Source organism: Microchirus variegatus, assembly GCF_963457635.1.
Source record: "Microchirus variegatus genome assembly, chromosome: 15".
In the NCBI taxonomy this organism is placed as follows: domain Eukaryota; kingdom Metazoa; phylum Chordata; class Actinopteri; order Pleuronectiformes; family Soleidae; genus Microchirus; species Microchirus variegatus.
In genome coordinates this window covers 26196952-26217237 of record NC_139816.1, presented here as the reverse complement: position 1 = coordinate 26217237, position 20286 = coordinate 26196952, and the positions used below count along the sequence as shown (strand labels likewise).

The 20286-nt window shown below is 39.5% G+C and overlaps 1 protein-coding gene across 1 annotated transcript in view; it reads left to right on the top strand.

Moving 5' to 3' along the window:
• Positions 1–20286, top strand: part of LOC310937743 (partitioning defective 3 homolog) — a gene marked incomplete at both ends in the record, with an annotated part of 330453 nt that overhangs the window by 18071 nt on the left and 292096 nt on the right. Inside the window, one exon of the mRNA XM_083902083.1 lies at positions 18596–18697. Within this exon, the coding sequence (XP_083758209.1) occupies positions 18596–18697 (102 nt within the window). The remainder of the gene's footprint in view (positions 1–18595; positions 18698–20286) is intronic.

Below are 20286 nucleotides of genomic sequence, written 5' to 3'. Positions count from 1 at the left end.
CAGTCCAGACTAATGAAGTGTGGCTGAAAGACTTGGGAACTATTTAGGTGGTTACAGTGCATTTATGTGTTTGTCTTTGCTTTTCTGTTTGGTCAGGATTTATAACATAAAATCTAACTCGCAGCTTGCAGCACATTTGAAATCTAACTTGCAGCTCACATTAGACTAAAGGTGGGTGGAATGTACTGACCTACTCCTGTTAAAACATGCTGCATTTTGAGAGGATTTCAAAGGAAGATGTGCAAATATGTTTTGCTGGACAATGAGTCATAGTCTAAAAACTGTTTTTATGTTTTATGGATATCAGCTGTTGGAACATGGTATAACGCTCTATAGTAGGTTACCCTTCATCGGTGTAGATGGCTTTTTGCACAGGCTTTCTTTGAGGCTGTGAAGATGCTGAGTTGTCACTGACAGACCAACCATCTTACACCCTATTATTATAGCGATCGGTAAAGCCTGAGGGAAGGAGATCGTCTGCAAGTATAATCTGCTCTCAGCACACAGATCCTCACATTGAGAGCTTCTAATTTTAAAGTTTTGTGATTAAGAGTAGAAATGCTTGAGATTAAAAATAGCCTGGTAATGCAAATCTGAAGTTTAGTAATGCAAAAATGTACTTGAAGTTTGGTTTAAATATTCAGGTGCAAGAGGGAAAGGACTTTTCTTTGTCTTTGCTATATCTTAGATCACATTACACCCCAGAGTTGTTGCCTGGTGTACTGTACTAAGAGACCAAGGCTTCTGAGGTGTTTATATGCATTTCAACTTGTATACCAATGACTCTGAGGGCCTCTCCAAAGTAAGGCTGTGTAAACATCACCCATCTGTGCAACACATCTGTCAAACACTGCAACTTTTATACAGACACAGTTTTTTGCTTTGATATGTGTAAATACAGTTCTTGCTGGAGAGAGTATGTGGGTGTGTGTTTACGTGTTGTTTTTTTTTGTGTGTTTTCGAGCTGTCAGGTGTTGGTGAATGACCTGGTTGAGCCGGTTTCTTACCTGCAGCTTCAACCCACACTCTGTCAGCCAAATACGTAGATTTCCCAGTAACCCTGCTCTTGCAAATGACAGTGCCATGAGGCACTCAAACTTTCATCACTTATTTGCCTGTTGCCCGCAGCATTCCCACAAAATACTGCAACCTGTTTAGTTCTCTTTTCTCGTAGGCTCAGTTTCATAGTCAAAAGGACATAACCTTTCATCACATATTGATCTGAGCGCATAAAGTGCGTATGACCCTATTGAAACTGAAGGAGAAGAAGTACGAGCTTTCAATATTACACATATATAATTACTTTCAGAAAACTAGTCACATTTAATGTTGTTAGCTGTCTTGGTTGCAGTCTGTCAAGAAAAAAACTGTTGAAATGAAACCAGTTTTTCTACAGTGTCTGAAATAGATGGAAAAAATACACTGCTGTGGTTTGTCTGGCAGATAATGTTTGGTAAACATGTAAACACTACTTTACTTCCATGGATCTGCACCGTTTCAACTTCACAAACACAATGCATTAGACTCTGCCACCACCATTATCCAGAGCTGCATAAAGACTCTGAAACAAGTGGGGAAAGGGTCATTTTTCCTTTCCAGCAGCTCTCTTCTCACACCAGGCCTTCAGCACTGGTGGTCCTAAAGTGAGATTAATGGGGGTCTCCTCCATTTCTCACTGACTTTAATGAGAACAGCCTGAGTGAAAGGACAAAGAATGGCAGGGAGCAGTGAGGGATCGTTTGCACTTCATCTGATGTAATGGCTTTTATATCAAATTGCCCCTTAGACTAAACTTACAGTAACATGATTGTTGCTATTATTTCTTGCTGTCCCAATGCTGTAGTTTGGACTGTCGTCTGTAAATAAAAAGAAAAGAGCCTCTGAAGTAAAATCAATGGTACTTTACTTGAAGGGTTAAACTGATCTCATATTATTTTCAGCTTAACAGCAAAAAGGTGATGTATCACACATCAGCAGGTGCTGAGATTACTGTGTGTATGCGTTTACGTGTATCTGCACATGAATGCATGTGAAATGTCTATACTCCCCAGTGTAACCGTGTCCCTTATTCAACTGTCAATAAATACTGAGCTTGTTATATTTAACCTTGCAGCACAGCCTCTGGTGCTTTCTCTCAACATTGTTTAAATTGTCTCTCCTTCTCCTTCTCACCTACTGATCCTGTGGTTCCTCTTCTGTACCACACCTTTCTTTTTAAAATATATTATCTCAATCTATTTGAAGGTTGTGGGTTCGTTTTCTGGCTCTGCTGTAACCATATATTGCTCCTGAAACATTGATATGTTTATGAGTGGGTGATTGACAAAATTGTATTGCTGAGCAGTTTTGAAAGTTCATCAAGCCTAAAAAAGAACCATATAAATAGAGGGAAATTTTCATTAATTCTTAGGTTTTGAAGGATGCATAATTAGTTATGAGTTAAATATTAGAGAGGATGGTGTTTGTAGTCTGAAAGAATACATTCTGTTAACATAATATGCTCAATATTTCACTTTAAAAGTTTAACTTCTTAAAGTGCGCGTCAGGGGTGTCAAATGACCAAGGGGCGTCTAATCTGGTCAAGATGGAAAAGTGAGAAATAAACAACTGTTTAGTAGAAGGTGGGCAATATGAGTTTAACATTATAACACAATATTCCATCATTATATTGCAATAAAGAAGCAAAAAGATATTCATGATGAAATTTCATAGAATATCAAAGTAAAAGTGCTTGTTTTCATATGGAGTGATGGATACTTCACAATCATTTATTTATGATATCCTTGTCCCATCAGTCCTATCAAAAACAGAGGAATGTTATCATTACAACATGATATTTAGTGGCGGGCCGCATGTAATCTTTTGGGGGGGACTGCATGTGGCTCACGTGCCACCAGTTCGACACCTCTGCTTTACATTTTGCAGCTGGTGATTCTGAGGAGAAATAATTAAGCCTGCATGCGAAATACAAGGTGCACATTTTGAAGTGTATTGTCTCTGTCTTCCCAGGCACGTAACTAGTTGTGGGTGGTTCCCCAAGAGTTAAATATAATGTTGTTATCTTTGGAAAAGAATAGCATCGTGGGAAAATAAGAACATTACACTGTTGAAACACAAGGAGAATGCACGTGTACAGTATGCACATAAGATAGATGCACGCACACATACATTTTACCCTGCATAGAGCTGCATGCTAGACACATATGAATAGTAGTTTTTGGAGGGGAAATTGGGCATCTCTGTCCCTCAGTCAGTGCTGTATTCCAGCATTTATTTCTAACCACATCGATTAGTCATGACATTAATGCAGGAAGTCTTCTTCAGCAACGAACACGTCTGCTCACTCACACTTACACCCTGACAGTACTGTATGTGTGAGCCAGGTGTCTTTGTCAGCCACTGGCTTTGAATGCGGTTTATGCTGCCAACCTTCAAGACGGTGAATAGAAAAAGTGTTTGAGTTGCTAAGTGGTCCATGTGTGATTTGAGGAAACACCATGACACAGAAGCAGATAGAATTCATTTGGAAATAATCCCCACAAGTCTCAACTTCATTATAAGCAAAATTTCCCAATGACCCGAACTGAGGCTAACTTAAAAAGGCATTGAATTTAATAGTTCATGTTACTTGGGGTGAGTGATTTATCATGAACTTCAGACGACTAGTTAGGCTGAAAATGATAGTTTTACCATGATTGCGGGAGGAGAAACTCTATTTAAATAGGTACATATTTTCAGTTAAAAACTTAAAAACCCAGAGAATCATCATCATCATCATCATCATTATCATCATCATCATCATCGTACCAAACTTCCTGGTGACAATCCTGGCCTGGATCAATTCATCTTGATAACATTTTTAGCATGACATGTCATTGGCTGACTTTCAGATTTTACAACAAACAGTGGGGGATTCACCTGGCTCATAAGAGCTTGATAATTGAGGTTTTGACAGATGAGAGTTGCATCAGCACACCCGTTATAGAGGAAAAGTACAAAGAAAAGAGAATGAGGTAATTATGGGACAGCAGAAAGGAGCTTAGTGAATATAAAACTCTTTCATTTTTGAAAGGGATTTCTCTATCCCTTTGAACTCCTCTGAAGTTAGATGTAGTGTTGATGCATAACCAAATCTTGGCATATCAACACTTTTTTCTTCTGAAATTGTTTATTCTCTGAGGTTTACATCAGACAGTTCATGACTGTGAGTGAACTTTAACTAAGGGCCATTAATTTGCCTGTTTGAGTTTGTTGTTGTGGTCGGGAGACATAAACCAAATCTAGGGACACACTCCCCTTGGTCAGACTTTGATTACATTCTATTATTCATCGGTAAGTGAAAGTGTTTGTATAACTGCTAACAGCGTTGCATTTACTGAAGATATCACTCATCAAGACAAATGCAGTGTTTACCCTGCACAGCTTGACATAGATTAGGTTAGTTCCTCACAGTAGAGGTTCATGTTCAGAAGGATTTCCAGATTGAATCACAAGCAAATTATTTTTAGTCACGTAGGGTTTAATGCACTGAAGGTAAACATGTGCTGTTTACTGATAGTTTTGTGGTTTCTTTTAACCTGTGTTTGGCTTTTCCATTGCTGTTTTTAATAGTCTAGACACGTACAGTCAGATATGACCCCAGTGGGATCTGAGGTAATTGGCTGTTCTTACTCTCTTTTCCTCCCTTTGTTAATTCTGCCCATTTAACCTATTAAACACATCCTTTGTCCTTGGTCTTCTTCCTTTCGCTCACATTCTTACTTTCACTCTTCAGTGTCCTTCTCCTTTCCTGCCCCATCTTTCTCTTCCACCTCACTTTCTTTCCCTCCCACTGATGTTGCTTCTCTGCAGGCTCAAACTCATTTCCCATGTATTGCCTGTTTCCTGTGCAGGGTCAATGAGTATTTCACCAGGCATGAAGTAAACTCCTCCATCTCTTCAGTGGGGATGTGCAGTGCTAATGTGCGAGTACCTGTTCACTGTGCACGCTGACAAGTGTGGGATGTATCCTGGTTCTCATTCTATACATAAAGCTGGACTTACATTAAACATAATTTTTTCTCTTGAAATAATTCTCCAGCAGTTCAACAGGGACAATCCTGACTATTTTGTAGTGGCTATATGACGTATATAGGGCGGCATACAGTACATACACACAATAAACAAAATTAATACAAAGGCAGACGTCATTCAATTATTTCTAACTAACTCTATTGAAAATAAGCAGTTTATCAGGCTCACATAGGTTATGCAGTCTAATCCAGCAATGCATTCTGCCATTGCAGTAAAGTGTGCAGCTTTGGGACATTGCCACTTTTCTTCACCCAAAAGTATAATTCTGACTATGCCATACCTCTCTTGATATATTGGCCTTTATTGGTTGCTTGATTTCTCTTTCTCCAGCATTCGTAAAATCACACATGTAAAATCAAAGACCCAGATTCTCCATTTTACTGTAAATTGAGGAAGCTTTTCCATGCTTATATCGAAATCGAATAGACCCCACACATGTGATTCTTCTTCTTTCACTTTACTTTGCTAGCTCAATTGCCCAGGCACTCACTTTCTTTTTTATTACAAGATAAAGGATATGTTAGAGAGCAGAGCTTAGTGTGAGGATCAGCAAAGCATTAACACTGCAGCAGAATAAACTGGGCCCAGCTTCTTACAAATACAGGCACACATCTGGGCTTTTTTCTGCTTTTTCTCTTTCTCTTTAGACAGCTTTCACTCCCTTTGTTTACATCTCATGCATCTCTGAGTCCATCATTTTACTGTAGCTTAAAGTTTCAGATGTCGGTGTATGTGGATTTTGGATCTTTGCCCCAGTGACTCTTTGGAAACTGTTTTTCACCAGCACTCTCTTCTTGCTCTTTCCTTGTTCCGTTCTCGCCGTCTTTTTCCTGAAAAAAATATTTGGTTTTGGATTTCCTGTTATTTGTAAAACGTTTTCAAAAAAGTGCACTTAATATGTTGAAATACCTTAATTTGTGCTGTTTTCAAATGACATGACTGAAAAATGTGTATTGGCAAAAATTATATCTCTTTATGATCATTGATCCAGTTGTTTTGTTTAGATGATCAGTTTTAACATCAGGCACTTCTTTCCTGACTGTTGTCTCAGATGGCTGTAAAGTAACTTGTACCTTTTTGAGAATGAAACTGCTTTCAGCTGTGGCTTTTACTGTACACATTTTCACAGCACTGCCTTTTGCAGGTCATCGTTAAGATCTAAGAACATGGCTGTGGTTGAGTCCTTGTTCATGTCTTCTAGTGTAGGATACACTAAATACAAATAAAGGAAAGATGTGCCATTGTAGTTTTTCCACATTAGACCCACATAAATACAGGCTTAATGCCTGTGACACCATCCAAAGCTCATACAAATCTTTCAATGTCAAGTTCACCATCATTGTCATGATCAAAACTATGCACAACTGTGTGAATGTTTCTCCTGTTTTGTATTTTGAGTTTGTTACCTTGTCTAGGACCTTGTTTGGAATGGTAGCCCTTCTGGCTCCACATCAGAAGGTTGCATGTTCAAATCACACCAGGGTCATACATTTTTAAAGGCCTATTGTGTATGTGGAAAAGTGTTGGACTTTAAAGTGGCAGGTGTTCATTTTAATAGTCAGTTATTGTGGTCAAACAAACTTTGCGTGTTTGCAAGGTGTTACAAGGGATTCCGCTGACATTAAGTCATGTTGTCTCTTTTCTTGTGTGTATTTTAGTTTTTTTTTTCGACCCCCTTCAGCTGCATAAGCCACCTAGTTGAAGGTTTTCCTCTGGTCTGTGATATTGCCGCACAGTATATATAGTATATGTTTGATGGAAAGCTCATAAAGCACAAATAATAATATTACTTACCTGGATACATGTGTTAAATTTGTATTTTAAGAAGTTGGTCAGTGGGTGGACTGATAAATGTTAACCACACTTTCTGGTTATTGTCCCCACATGTTGAGCCTTTGCTTCTAGAGTATACTGGATTTCTCTGGCTGTTCTGCATCAGTGTCATGAAATTTAGAGCACACAAATTATGTTCACTTGTGGTTGAAAGGTAAAGGTTTCCCTTTCCTCCATATGGTGTCCCAGCTGTGTTTTTTAAGTGGCATTGGAGAACTTCTTACTGTACATGAGCCAGTTCTGTGCCCTGCAGTTATGGTACAGATGTGGGGAGAGTGAAGCGCTGTCTCAACATGTGAGGCCAATAAGTGGCCACTCCCTTCTGCTGGCCCTGACACTCTAGAGATCTGCTAAGCATATGTTCATCTTCCACACACACACTCACACACGTGTGTGTGAGAGAGGATTTCATGGTCATATCACATGCTGCTGCTTCTTCAAAAACCATGACCAGCACTCTCCTAACAAGGGGTTGCACACATTAGAGTTTCGAGATTTAACATGTTCTCTTAGATCATATTACATGATACATCTACCCAGTTTTTTTTCCCTCAGAATTTAGAAAATTAGATTTAGTTCAGTTCATGTCTGAGCCATGCCTTTGTTCACACATTGTTTTTTATTGCATGCTTATGAAAAGGGAGAATGTTGTGATCAGCATCAGTTTGCCTTAGTCTGATGGTCTCTTCATATTTCATCAGTATTATTTTCAGTGCAGAACTTGAAAACGATTTGAAATGTTTTTCATGAAACTTCACATTTATGTTAATCAGGTAGTGAAATGGAACTTATTATACTTTCAGATTACTTGACAAACATATTACAACCTCAGAGGACTATGAAATCACCAAATTATCAGCCAAAAATATACTCCCGGGATGGCCACTTAACAGTCACATGTCAGTTAGAAGACAATAAAATAGATGTAACGTGTAATATGTGCCTGAACTTATTAAATAGACTGTGTTATGCTGTTTGCAGTATGGCTTAATTTCTGACTGAAATGAGTCGGTTAGAGCAGTGGTTCTCAACCTTTTTGAGTCGCGACCCCCAATTTAACATGCACGGCTGTCCGCGACCCCCCACATTTTGTCTATTTTTTTAAATATTTTTTCGCGGGGGTGGAAACTATTCTACGCTGTACTCATTCATTTTAAGCTCAAAAACATGGCTGTACTGTCCAATATTGACCATCAAAGCAGCGCTAATAAAAATGAGGGGCAAAAAAACCCGAAAAACTCTCCGCTGGCACGGATGTGTCTCCAGACGGCTCAGGTTTTTGAACCTGCACTCGTTAGGTGTCCACCAGAGTGAAGGATCTTGACTGCGTGAGATGCCGTCTTCATTTGTGTAGCGCTTGTGTTGTGCCCCTCACCCCCATCCTAAACATAAGGGGGGTAGGATAGGGTTAAGTGTGCATGCCGGGAAAGCAGTCTGTAAAGTGCGGTCAGGTGGTGAAAAGCTGGTGTATCCTTTATACTTTTTCGGCCCAACCGCTCGTCGTCATTCTAACGTCTGATCGGACGCTACATTAATTTTGATTTAAAAAAGAAATATACATTTTTTTTTTTTTTTTCCAAAATGATTTGGCGACCCCCAGAAATCATCTCGCGACCCCAATTGGGGTCGGGACCCCAAGGTTGAGAATGGCTGGGTTAGAGTATCATGACTCCATCTATTGTAAGTTCAGTAGACATTATATTGTGGTGATATTATGTCATGATTTGTGAATTGTTCGCGTGATCTCTTTTTTCCTCAAAATCCAGCTTTCTTCTTATATTTTCTACCTAATGCCTGCCTGTCAACTTTGCATGTCATGGCTAATTGTGTCTATTCCAATTGCTTTAGATGTTGTACCACTGTAGTTATAATATTTCTCAATGTGAACAAACAACATTCTTTGTTTGTCTTTAAACAGAGCATGATAGATCCCTCCTTCTCATGCACAAATTCTAGAAAAACACTGTGACCTCTCTGTGTTTCACATCTGCAGTCTGTGAAAGAGCTGCGTGCGTCGTGACATCTCCACTGTGGGTTGTCTGTTGTCTGTGGTGATTCCCACTGTGCGCTGTGCTTCTTTTGGCTCATTTAGAGGTCCCATCTGGAAAGCATAACCTCTGTGCTTATGTAATAACAAACAAAAGTGTGCCGAAATTGTGCTGACTGCTGCCTCTACAAGCAGACAAAAAGTCTTGCAGTGCTCAAACAGTTAAACTAAACCAGCAGGCCTTAACATGCACAGATTATACTGACTTTCAGTGCCAATTTGGACAGTGTTCCAGTAGCAACTGGCAGAATAAAATGCATTTTCTGTGGTACAGTACTTTCTTTTTAGTTTTGTCATGATTTATTAGTGTGTTCTCTGTTTTTTTCATTGCCCTCTCTTTTAATTAGTGCAGTGCAGTACCTGTTCATTATGGGCCTGTTGATTTGATATCTCTTGCATTTCATATCCCCAAAGATATGTCAGCATTGCACACACTAGTGCTGTTACCTGCCAAGTTTAAAAGTGAACTAACTGTTCGACAGATATGTGATTTGTGGCAGACAATCTTTTGCATTTGTCGAAAAATAACAGCAACAGAGGAAATGACACACTGATGATGAACAATTTTTTAAATTATTTAAAATGCCCTTTAAAAGTCTGTCACCTGTTCTTTCCTGACAGTCTATGTCCATATGATGAAGACACAGCACATCTGCACCAAATCTGACATTTCCTCTCCCCAGTAAAATACTGAGCAGATGGCCTGACTGGGACTGAGACTAAAATGCCCTTTCAGTAACATGACACTCTCACCCTCTGTCAGTGGATTTCTGAACATAAGTGTTTTTGAAACTGACAGCTCAAGTCTTCATTAATGGCCCACAAGGAAAATGTGCTTTTGCTTTCTTCTGTCCACAGGAGGCCAGAGGTTAGGATCAATAAGGGAAATGTCTCCTGTTAGTTCCAGACACTTCAATGTAGCATTTACGTAACATTTGTGTCCACTGATTAAGACTTAATCATACTCAACTGGGATATTTTTCCAAAACATGATTTGGGATGCAAGCCAATGCGCTATTAGTTAGCTTAAAAGCAATTGTCTGCCGCTCATTTTCTACTTCTCATTAATTGATTTTGCTGCCAGTCAGCAGCATCACTGCAGTCACTCACATTGTTACCATTTGTTAATCAATGCATGTAAATGGCTTCTGTCATCTCACAAGGCTGATTTTATGGCCATAAATGAACATATAAACTCACTTTAAATACTATATCATTTCATGCAACACCACACTCTCCTGTTTTTCTACATCTGTCATGCCTCTTATTCACTGGCATGTCCTGTTTTAAGTTTTGCTCTTTAATTGGCTTAATGATGTATCATTATGAAAAGCCCTCAATGAGATCCTCGTGTGATAATGTCTGTTTTAATTTGCCTGTGAAACCTTCATCACAGCAGGAGTACCAGCTCACGCTGAGTCATGAGGCAGCATGTCTGGCCTGTGTGGACACACACGCTCTCTCACACACAGATTGCAACCTGCCAGTCCAGATGCTAAGATTTCCACATTGTATTTTTCAAGAGGAGTTGCAGTCCTGGAGAAACATGGTTCAGGGACTACAAATCCCCTTCTTGAGTAGATCACACAGTGGGAAGATGATCTCAGTGGTTTATCCAAGTATCCACAGCTCGGCCCTGAAATGTGGACAATCAGATGTCGTGTGTAAACAATAGCTGTGCTTTTCACTTAAGGTATAGTGCCAGTTGGACATAATATTTTCCCAGCCTAGCTCTCTGCTTTTCTCCAAGCACTCCAGATAAAAAACAGTTGACACTGCACTGGATCAGAGTGTGTGTAAGTGTGGCAGATGTTTGATGGATCCCAAGGTCAAGATGCTGCAGGACTGGCTATGTGTTTGACAGACTCTGGCACTAGTACCATCCAAGTGTTGTAGTGCACAAGGTGGAAAGTCCTGAATGATGGTTTTTATTCTCCAGCACAGTATCAGCATCATGCGCTTATACCACAGATGTGCTCCCTATATGAATGTCTAATAAGCAGGAGGACTCGTGTTCAGAGTTAGGAAGGTGTCATATTTCTGGATAGTATTGTAGTCTGCAGATTGTGGTCATCAATACAGAGAGAGCAAGAGAGTTTGTCCACAGCTGTGACATTCTACTCAGAAACTGTTGTTTTACCCTGAAGACATTCAGTATATTTAGCAAGAGCTAAACTGGAAAATCAACTGCTCTGTCCCACAGGTTTCCCCAACCCACATGTCTGATGTCAACCAGGAAACTTGTGTTTTGCAAAGTGTTGGTGATAGGTGTGTTGGGATCAAGATCATAATCAAAGGTCAAAGCAGGATTCCAACACCGTGTTCGTATCTATGAACCAAACAGGTTCAAACAGTGTGGCTTTTATTAACAAACAGTAATTAGGTCTTTGTGAATTAAGTGGAGTTCTTCTGACTATATGACGCAGGCATGTCATTGGAACAGATTTACTTTCATTTTGTATGTAGATGTCTGACGATGAGATGTCTCACAATTGTGGCCTTACAAATATGAACCATAATCATTCTGTTTTTAAATGAGTCATTAACAATTGCTGGTCATTAGCATGATGGCTTTTATCTGCCTTTGAGTAAAGCATATTCTTCAACTGTGTCATCATCCAGTATCTTGTGTGTGTGTTTTTGTGTACGTGTGTGTGTGTGTGTGTGTGTGTACCATTCAGTCCTCCTTCAATTATGCTGATTGATAATATGCCAGTGATAGTAATGTTGAAAAAGTAAATGTAAGCCACATTCACTGTGACCTTACAGAGGCAGAAGCCTGCCGCTGTCATCTGTTTTGCCTTTTCTTTTACTTTTGCCTGATCACACTTTGGTAAAGATAAGAAGCTAAGTAGTAATGTATTTGTTTGTCCGTGAGCGAGTGTGTTTGCTTGTGTGTGTAAAGCAGCTGCGACTTGTGTTAATGACTCACAGAGGAAGAAACACACTATAAATCACAGCTGCGGATTGAAATCTCAACAAACGGGAGTTTGGGACGTTGAACTTGTGTGTTGAGCTGATGAGTTGTGGGGTGGTCTGTACTCTCAGAGGTCAGAGGTCATAGGCTAATGGTGATATACAAGTTCTTTGTTGAGACAGTGAAAGTCTGGAGACTTGGCAGTCCTCTTTAAATGACTTTATGGTATTTATCTGCTTATTTTAGCACTATTCTCTGGATCATCTTTTTTTACTTGAGATAAACAACCTAATCAAAGCCACAATAACACACACAGACACACACACATATATATATATATATATATATATATATATATATATATATATATATATATACTTTAATTCATCTCGGTTCATTTGTCATCCATTCATTATCTATACTGCTTATTCATTATTGGTCAAGGGGAGAGCTGAAGGGCATTTTGTGAGAATCAGGATACATCTTTGAAAAGTCAAGTGAATTAAATCAGATTCAGGAGCAGTGAGGTATGAACTATGAATAAAATCAGTTTCACTCCTGGCGTGACACACCTTTTTTTTTGCTTTTTTGGATCTTGGAGCCTGTAACTGCTTGCGTGGTAAAAGCTAGTGCTGTCATCTCTGACCCAGTTCTTGTCACCGATGAAGATCCTCGACTTGAGTTTGACACAGAGTTTGATGTTTGATCCATAACACAGCAGCCATCACTGCACAATGTAACACAGTATACAGATTCATTGACACTGCTGCTTGGCTTTGCTGCATGTAATGTTTGGAGTCTCTGTAGGTTTGTTTCACCCCTCATAATACACACTATTGAAGTAAAGCACAGGTATTAAAGTATGCAGAAAACCTGCAGTCTTCACAGACATGCATTTCGTCCTCTAACTGCACTGATAAATCACAATTTAGTGGTGCTGTGCATACTTCCTTATTCCTTTTATTTAGTTTACACAGCAGAGCTTGTTGATATCATTTTACTCAGATAAGAGACAAGGACACATTTCATGAGGGCTTGAAATTGTTTCTGCTTATAGTTTACTTTGTGAAATCTCTCCATTGAATCATGTCAAATACTTGACATTCTCCAAGGCTAACTCATGACAAATACGTTTGAGAGTTCTCTTCACTAAAACCCACAACTATGACAGGAGTTTCAGGCTTTTGTTAATTTGTGAGTCAAATGCTACTTACTCACTCTTTATATGTGTAGCTTACACTGAATGTGAAGCTGGAAGTGACTGAATAGCCACGGCGAGATTTAACAGTCGTCAAAATCAATTGACCCTGACGTGATTTGAACACGCAACCTTCTGATCTGGAGTCAGACGCGCTACCGTTGCGCCACAAGGTCCTCTGTTTGGCCACATTTGGCCGCACTCATTAGCCCAGCAACACTTGCAGGAGCTAATGCTGCAGTTGCACATGTTCTCTCTTTCCCTCTCACACTTCCATTTGCCTTCAGGGCCCTAGTCTTTGTGTGGTCCTTTTGTCAGAAATTGACAACCCACATAGATACAAAGACTGAGATAATGATGTGAAGACAGTCATTGTCTGGGCTCATGTCACAAGTGTGCATGTGTGACACACAGAACAATTACTCGTCTATTTTCCTCTCACCCTCTGCACTGAATCTGATAAAGCAGTTACCTGATCAGACCTGGGTGCTGGTATGTCATGTCACTCCTTTGGTGTATGAATGAATGACTAAAGCTCACACACTACTTAACTAAACAGGTCATTGGGGCAGGAGCCAAAAGACCAGTGGACAATACTCACTGGCACACCCTGTGTATTTGCTTATATTTACTGTTTATCTTTGAACCTGCAGACCTTACTAGTGTCAACAAAGCAGGGGTGATGTTGAGTTAACTTCACCAAAGTTATTCAATATTTTAAATGCACTGGCTACATTTACTGTCAATATCACAAAGGTTCAATATTGATATAATGTTCATACACTATGCAAATACAAATACTCCAAAACCACATTTAACTGGTTTCTTCAACCCTAAGTGAGGTGCAAAATATAACCTTGAATTTTCAGTCATCTGATCATGTTTGTTATTGATATTGACTGTTTCTGAACAGTTTTTATTATGATGATTGGCTTCATTGCTCAGCCCTAGATGTCATGTGTATAGGTTATTCGAGGGTAACTGTTCTACTTCTGCTTCACTTTTATCATGTTGTAGGCTTGTGCACTGTTGTTGTGTTTGGTGAAGCTCCATAATAAGAACTAACATAATTTACGGTATGTGCTGTTTGCTCTGATGGGAGACTTGAGATGTCTTAGTTGTCTTAATGCTTAGTGATAAAGTTACATCAAGTATCATATTTTATTTTATATTGTCTCAGCTGGAATCTCATAAATCTCATAGTCAGACAGTCAGATGACTGTATATTGTTTGTAGTTCCACAATAAAATGTTGGCCTCAGTTGCTGTTGTTCTGGAGTTCATTGTTCCACCTTCTTGACAAATCTTCCCTGACTTGAGAATGAAACTTATCCTTAAGCACATGGAAGAGAACTTGTACTTCACAAGATGCTGATGTAACGTTAGAGTGTTGATCCTTCACAGGTTAGAGTAGTTTCTACTGTTTTTTTTCTCATAAACCTTCCTGTTTGCAAGATGAGTTGCTGTGATGCGGACGGATACTGTGCATGTTCTCATACTTTACTTTTCACCCAACCCCAGACATTCATAGTTCACACTGTTCATCAAAGCTGCAAATGACATTCTTGACTGATCTCTTTAGTTCCTGTGGTGTTTGTCCCTTTGTCAATGAAATAATAGTGTGCATGCTTGCGCTCTAATTATAGACAGCAAATGATATGAATAGCAAGACATTATCATGCAATGGAAAGCCTTGTTTTTTTAAACCATGCTATACCAGGTACATGACTTGATTGTGCATGAGCAGACTGGCTAAAATCTATAGTTGTAGTGTATAACAGAAGGGCAATATAAAAGTCAGAAAGTAGTCTTTTATAACTGGATTTATTTATCAACAGCATTTAAATGAACCAGATCAGATAACGTCCTTCAACATAATTGTTTAAGAGAGTCCTTGTGTTAACACCTGTAGCACACGTCTTCAGGATTGGAGACAAAGATGAATGATTCTACTAATACTGTAACATGACCAGCAGCAACATCTCCCTAGGAGGTCTTATTTACACTTTCAAATACCTGGGAAACGTATGTGTGTGTGTGTGTGCGTACATCAGGTAAGACTTGAGGAGTTACAATCAAGTATACAGATGTGATCCCCAAAACACACACACCATTCACAGTCAGAACGGAATTCTCCGCTAATACTCTTTAAAGTGGGAATTCTCGAATATTGCTATTGGTTTGCGGGAAGCAGAGGCAAAGTACCACTGATGTAAGGCTTAGACGTACTTTTGACAAAGTCTAAACAGTATTTTTTTTCTAAAATCAAATACTGTCCTTCCATAACAAGTGTGTTTCTGGGATTAAGTTTTGTGGTTAAGCTTCTTCTCTTGGAATTACATTTGTTTCTTGTAATCATCTGGGAAACAAGTCTCCCTAAAGATGCTAAACAGGCAAGTTGAAGATTTCCCCCCTCCCATTTAACACAGAAGGTCAGATTGTAGTTTGCGATAGCTTTCAAAGACATACATTTACATTTATGCCGTGTCTGTCTTCATTTGGGTTGTAAGCAGTGTGCGAAATACCGATTAATAATCGGGGGGTCCCATCTCCCATTTGTTGTGCAATACTGTTTCACCACCCCAGGTGCCACGCTGCAGTATTAGCAATTTTCCCTGTCAGATGTGGGCTTGTGTGGGCCTTTTCCACAGCGCCATTTGGAAAGCAATTCATTAAAACATTAAAAATACAAAATTACAAAAACCAAAACTCAACTTTAAATATCATTTAAAAGAACAGCCAGAATTACTTTAGTAACAAGCAAAAAAATAATTAAAGTAAATTAAAATAATGATAGCAATAAAAACAAACAATAACCAATCTACTTGCACTGCTGCACAACTTGCAAAAATGTACAACATGCAAAACACACTAATAGCCCCCGTTATCTCTTGATGTCTGTGGGACGTGGTGGGATATGGGACGCCATTGTAAAGAGTGTCCTTAATAGAGGACTGTGTTGCAGTGGCACTGACAAACTTTATCGCCTGGTCATAGACCACTTTATGACTGAAGTGATTGAATAAGTTGGTGTTGCCTTGAGGAGCAGACACGACAGCGCAGGAAACTTTTTACAATTTACTTTTGCTCAATGTCCGTCAAATTGAAGCCAAAGGGTTTCCAGGTAACTGATATTGTCCTACCTTTCTTCTTAATCAAAGGCTGCCTTTCTGCCATGTTTTCAATCGCTCGCTCCTCATATTGATCCAAACGTCACACGCTTGCTGCAGCTGCACGTAACACAGGTGCATTGAAGGTGTTTTTCTAGCATATGAATTTACATACACGCCGCACTGTGCGGCGCATTAATCGTTTCTCTTCAATTAGAATGTTTTTATGATCGTGAGAAGCCAAAATCGAAATCCTGAATACAATTCAATTAATCATCCAGCCCTAGTTTAGACCCCCCTTAAATTTTGCCTTTGAGGCCTTCAGGGGGTCTCGAGTGTTAATCAGGGGATCTAGCCCCCCCAGACCCCCCTGTATTTCGCACAGTGGTTGTAAGCAGTGTGCAAAATACCCATTAATAATCGTTGGGTCCCATCTCCCATTTGTTGTGCAATACTGTTTCATCACCACAGCCTGCAGTATTGGCTATCTTCCCTGTCAGATGTGGGCTTGTGTGGGCTTTTTCCACAGTGCCATTTGGAAAGCAGATATTGAAAACATTAAAATACAAAATTACAAATAACATAATTGACATTTTGTCTGGTTATAATGGATAAGAATGAATGCAAAGTGTATTATCTATTTCCCAGAGGCAAATTAGTTTGACTTCTCTTTGACATTCCGTAGCTACTGAATTCTGCTTGCTCATGCTGAACTGTCCGAAGTCTCGCTGATGTCTTTCTCTTCCACACGGCTAATTTGCATAATCAGCAAGCCTTCCCCGTGTTTAAAGGACCGGCACTGCTTTGGCCAGACAAAAACAGAACATATTTGTGAATGAATTTTTTGAATCATGAATACTAGACATATTAGGCACAGTAAACTTGTTTTAAATACAATTGCTAATTACGTCTAGCCCCCCCAGAACCCAGTATTGTTGTGATATCAGTGTTGTTTTTAGGTTGCACTGTTTTCAAGCTCTGTTTCCCAATCAAACAACTAGATATCAACACAACACATTACAGACTACACACAGTATATCTTTCTCTCATGACTTAAATGTTGTATTAGTCTCCCATTTGGCTAAAATAACTAAGAACAGTACATTTGTCTTTTTGAGACAACACATGTGTCTCTGTTTTATGAGAATGTCCCTGATGAACTTGCCATCTTTTCCCTCTTACTAACCTCAGAAGGAAGGAAAATACCACAAAGTCATTCCCTTCATTAGTTGGACCATTTTGCCTGGTGAACCACAATGGAGTTCAGTACAACAGAGCTGTGCATGAAGGCATTTAGCCACAGACCTGAAGACAGCTCATTTTGGAGGGAAGAAAAAACATGAAGTAACAGTAATACCCCAGTCAAAATACCAGTTTAATCCCAGATTTAAATGGGTTTTTCACCTGATCTACATCAGTGGGAACGTAAGACCCAGGTGAACACGGTAATTTATTATTTGTTTCTTGCTCAAACAGACTCTCTTTTTTGTTTCTTCGCCTCTTCTGAGAGTATCTGCTTTGGTTTCGTTGGCTCTGATCATGGTGTTCTCCTTGTTTACATACTGTATGCCATTAAGTGTCACACATGCACACTTGGACCCAGAGGCTGAATAAAAAGCCAAAGTAGGAAAAATGCTTACGTTGTGGAAACGATAGAGCAATCATTCATCATATTAACGGTACAATAATTATATGGATTTTTGTTAAGGTAAAAACACTGCACTGTATTACTTGTGTTGAAAGTGCTGAAGAAGGAGGGCCACTCTTTTTACACTGCTGTCTGACTCAGCCATCATACTGTTATATTTCTTCCGATATGGACGTGGATGAAGGGAGAGGATGAGAGAATGGGACTATTTATTGGCGACTATCAAATGTGCAGTGGAGTATTTGGTTATAGGGGATTTACAACATGCCCCACATTCACCTAATACATGAAGCTGCTTTGCACGTTTAAGTGTTTTCTCCTGAAACTGTACCTCCCTCCAAATATGTAGTCTCATAAGTCAGAAACATCTACTTGTGTTTGGTTTAATTTGACATCTATGCTTTACTTCTTTCCAGTGGTACAAAGAGAGAAATTGGACTTGATTAAACTCAGTTGGACATATCTGTTTCCTCTGTTCACTCCCACGTGAACAAAGGCTTGAGCCATATGCAAACCATCCAGCAGGGGATTAAAATATTTCAGAACTGTTATGATGTTTAAATCCATAGCCATGTCAGAGCCTCTGTGCACCAGTTGACTGGATCATTACCTGAACCACATAGTGACTGGATCAGCTGATTCCCAAGGACACAAGCGGCTCATTCCTTTTGCCTGGCATGCCATGAAACACGATGTAGGATTTATCAGTGCAAATAAAGATTATTTCATCAATGAACTAATACTCTGTTTTTTTTTTTTGCCCTTTTCAGGACCTTAACTACTGGGTCCACGTCCACAGGTTGGAACATGGAGATGGAGGCATTTTGGACCTGGATGACATGCTGTGTGACGTGGTGGATGACAAAGATAGGGTGAGTCAAAGTCTGTGTGTGTGTATCCTAATTTTTATCACCTCTTTAAAGCCTTTTGGTATAAAAACTGAACATGTCATAGCCAGTAGTCCTCATGGGACCAAAGCCCAGCCAGAATGAAGCAATGCCTCATATCTGAGGCTCTGTTTAAATTTAGGGTTAAAGTGATAGTTCGGAATTTTGGACATAAGACCTATTTTCCAACTCAGTCGGTGTGATGGAGACGTCTGGAGACGTTTTCAAGAAATTTAATTCAGTTCTTCTAGTTGCCGAGTTCGCTGATGCTATGGCTAGTGCAAGTCAATGGTACCTGCTAGCATGGCATTAAAAACACTCATACCGACTCCACAGTGCACCCGAGGCAAATCGATTGTAACTATCAATGTACATATCTGTGTTGATAGAATGTTTGAAATAAAACCAACCTTGCAATTTGAAGGATTTATGTCTCAGCAGCAGCAGCAGCAGCGCATCATATTTCCGGCAGCGGCGGACTGATTCCGCTGCCGGGAGTATAGTGCTGAGAAAGTAGTCCCTCAAAAATCCATGCGATGCGACGTTAGTTTTGTTTCAAATATTATTCTATCAACACAGATATGTACATCGATAGTCTGCCGTTACAATCGATTTGCCTTGGGTGCACTGTGGAGTCGGTATGAGTGTTTTTAATGCCATGCTAACATGTATCATTGACTTGCGCTAGCCATAGCATCAGCGAACTCGGCAACTAGAAGAACTGAATTAAATTTCTTGAAAACGTCTCCAGACGTCTCCATCACACCGGCTGAGTTGGAAAATAGGTCTTATGTTCAAAATTCCGAACTATCCCTTTAAGATGTGGATTGGGGATGGCTTTGGGTTAAGACAGTGATTCCCAAAGTGGCTGTGCAGGTACTGCAGTTGGGCCATAAGAACAAACAGCAAGGTTTTTCATTTACAGTGTTGTAAAAGCAGAGGCCAAAGTTCACAAGTTATGTTTGACTGTTTATGAAATTAATAAATAAAAATAGGTATGGATACACTTATATATATGTATAGTCATAATGACCAGAGTATGTGGATGTGTGTGTGAGAGAGAGGTTATTTTCTTACTTATTTTAAATTCTTGGTATCTGGACTTTTCCCTTTCACTTTTCCTTGTGCAAAATGTGTTTCATTGTGTTAAAACTGCATAGAAATCTGGCAGCACTACAGAGAGCTTCACTGGACATGTGCTTGTGATTACGCTTGGGTGCCTTTACTATCTCACGCAGTAACATTTAACAATACCAAACAGTGAGCTGTTCTGTGTTTAATCATCTTAACCTGTTGGCAGTTCTCCATCACTTTTAAATACCGGTGGAAAGTGAAAAGATGATAAACTGTAGTCTGCTGTGTTACATTTAAAGTTCCACTTTGATGTGTGTGTTTCTAAATTTGCTAGCATAAGTGTGTGTGTGGGCAGAACTTTCTTAGTGGTGCCACACTGCCCACCCCACCCTCTGGACCAGCTGTAAATGATTACCCACACTGCATCTCTTCCCATGGGAATAGTGCTGACTACACCTGAGTCACTCAGTCTTTTGCTTTAATGTTGTGCCAGATGATGA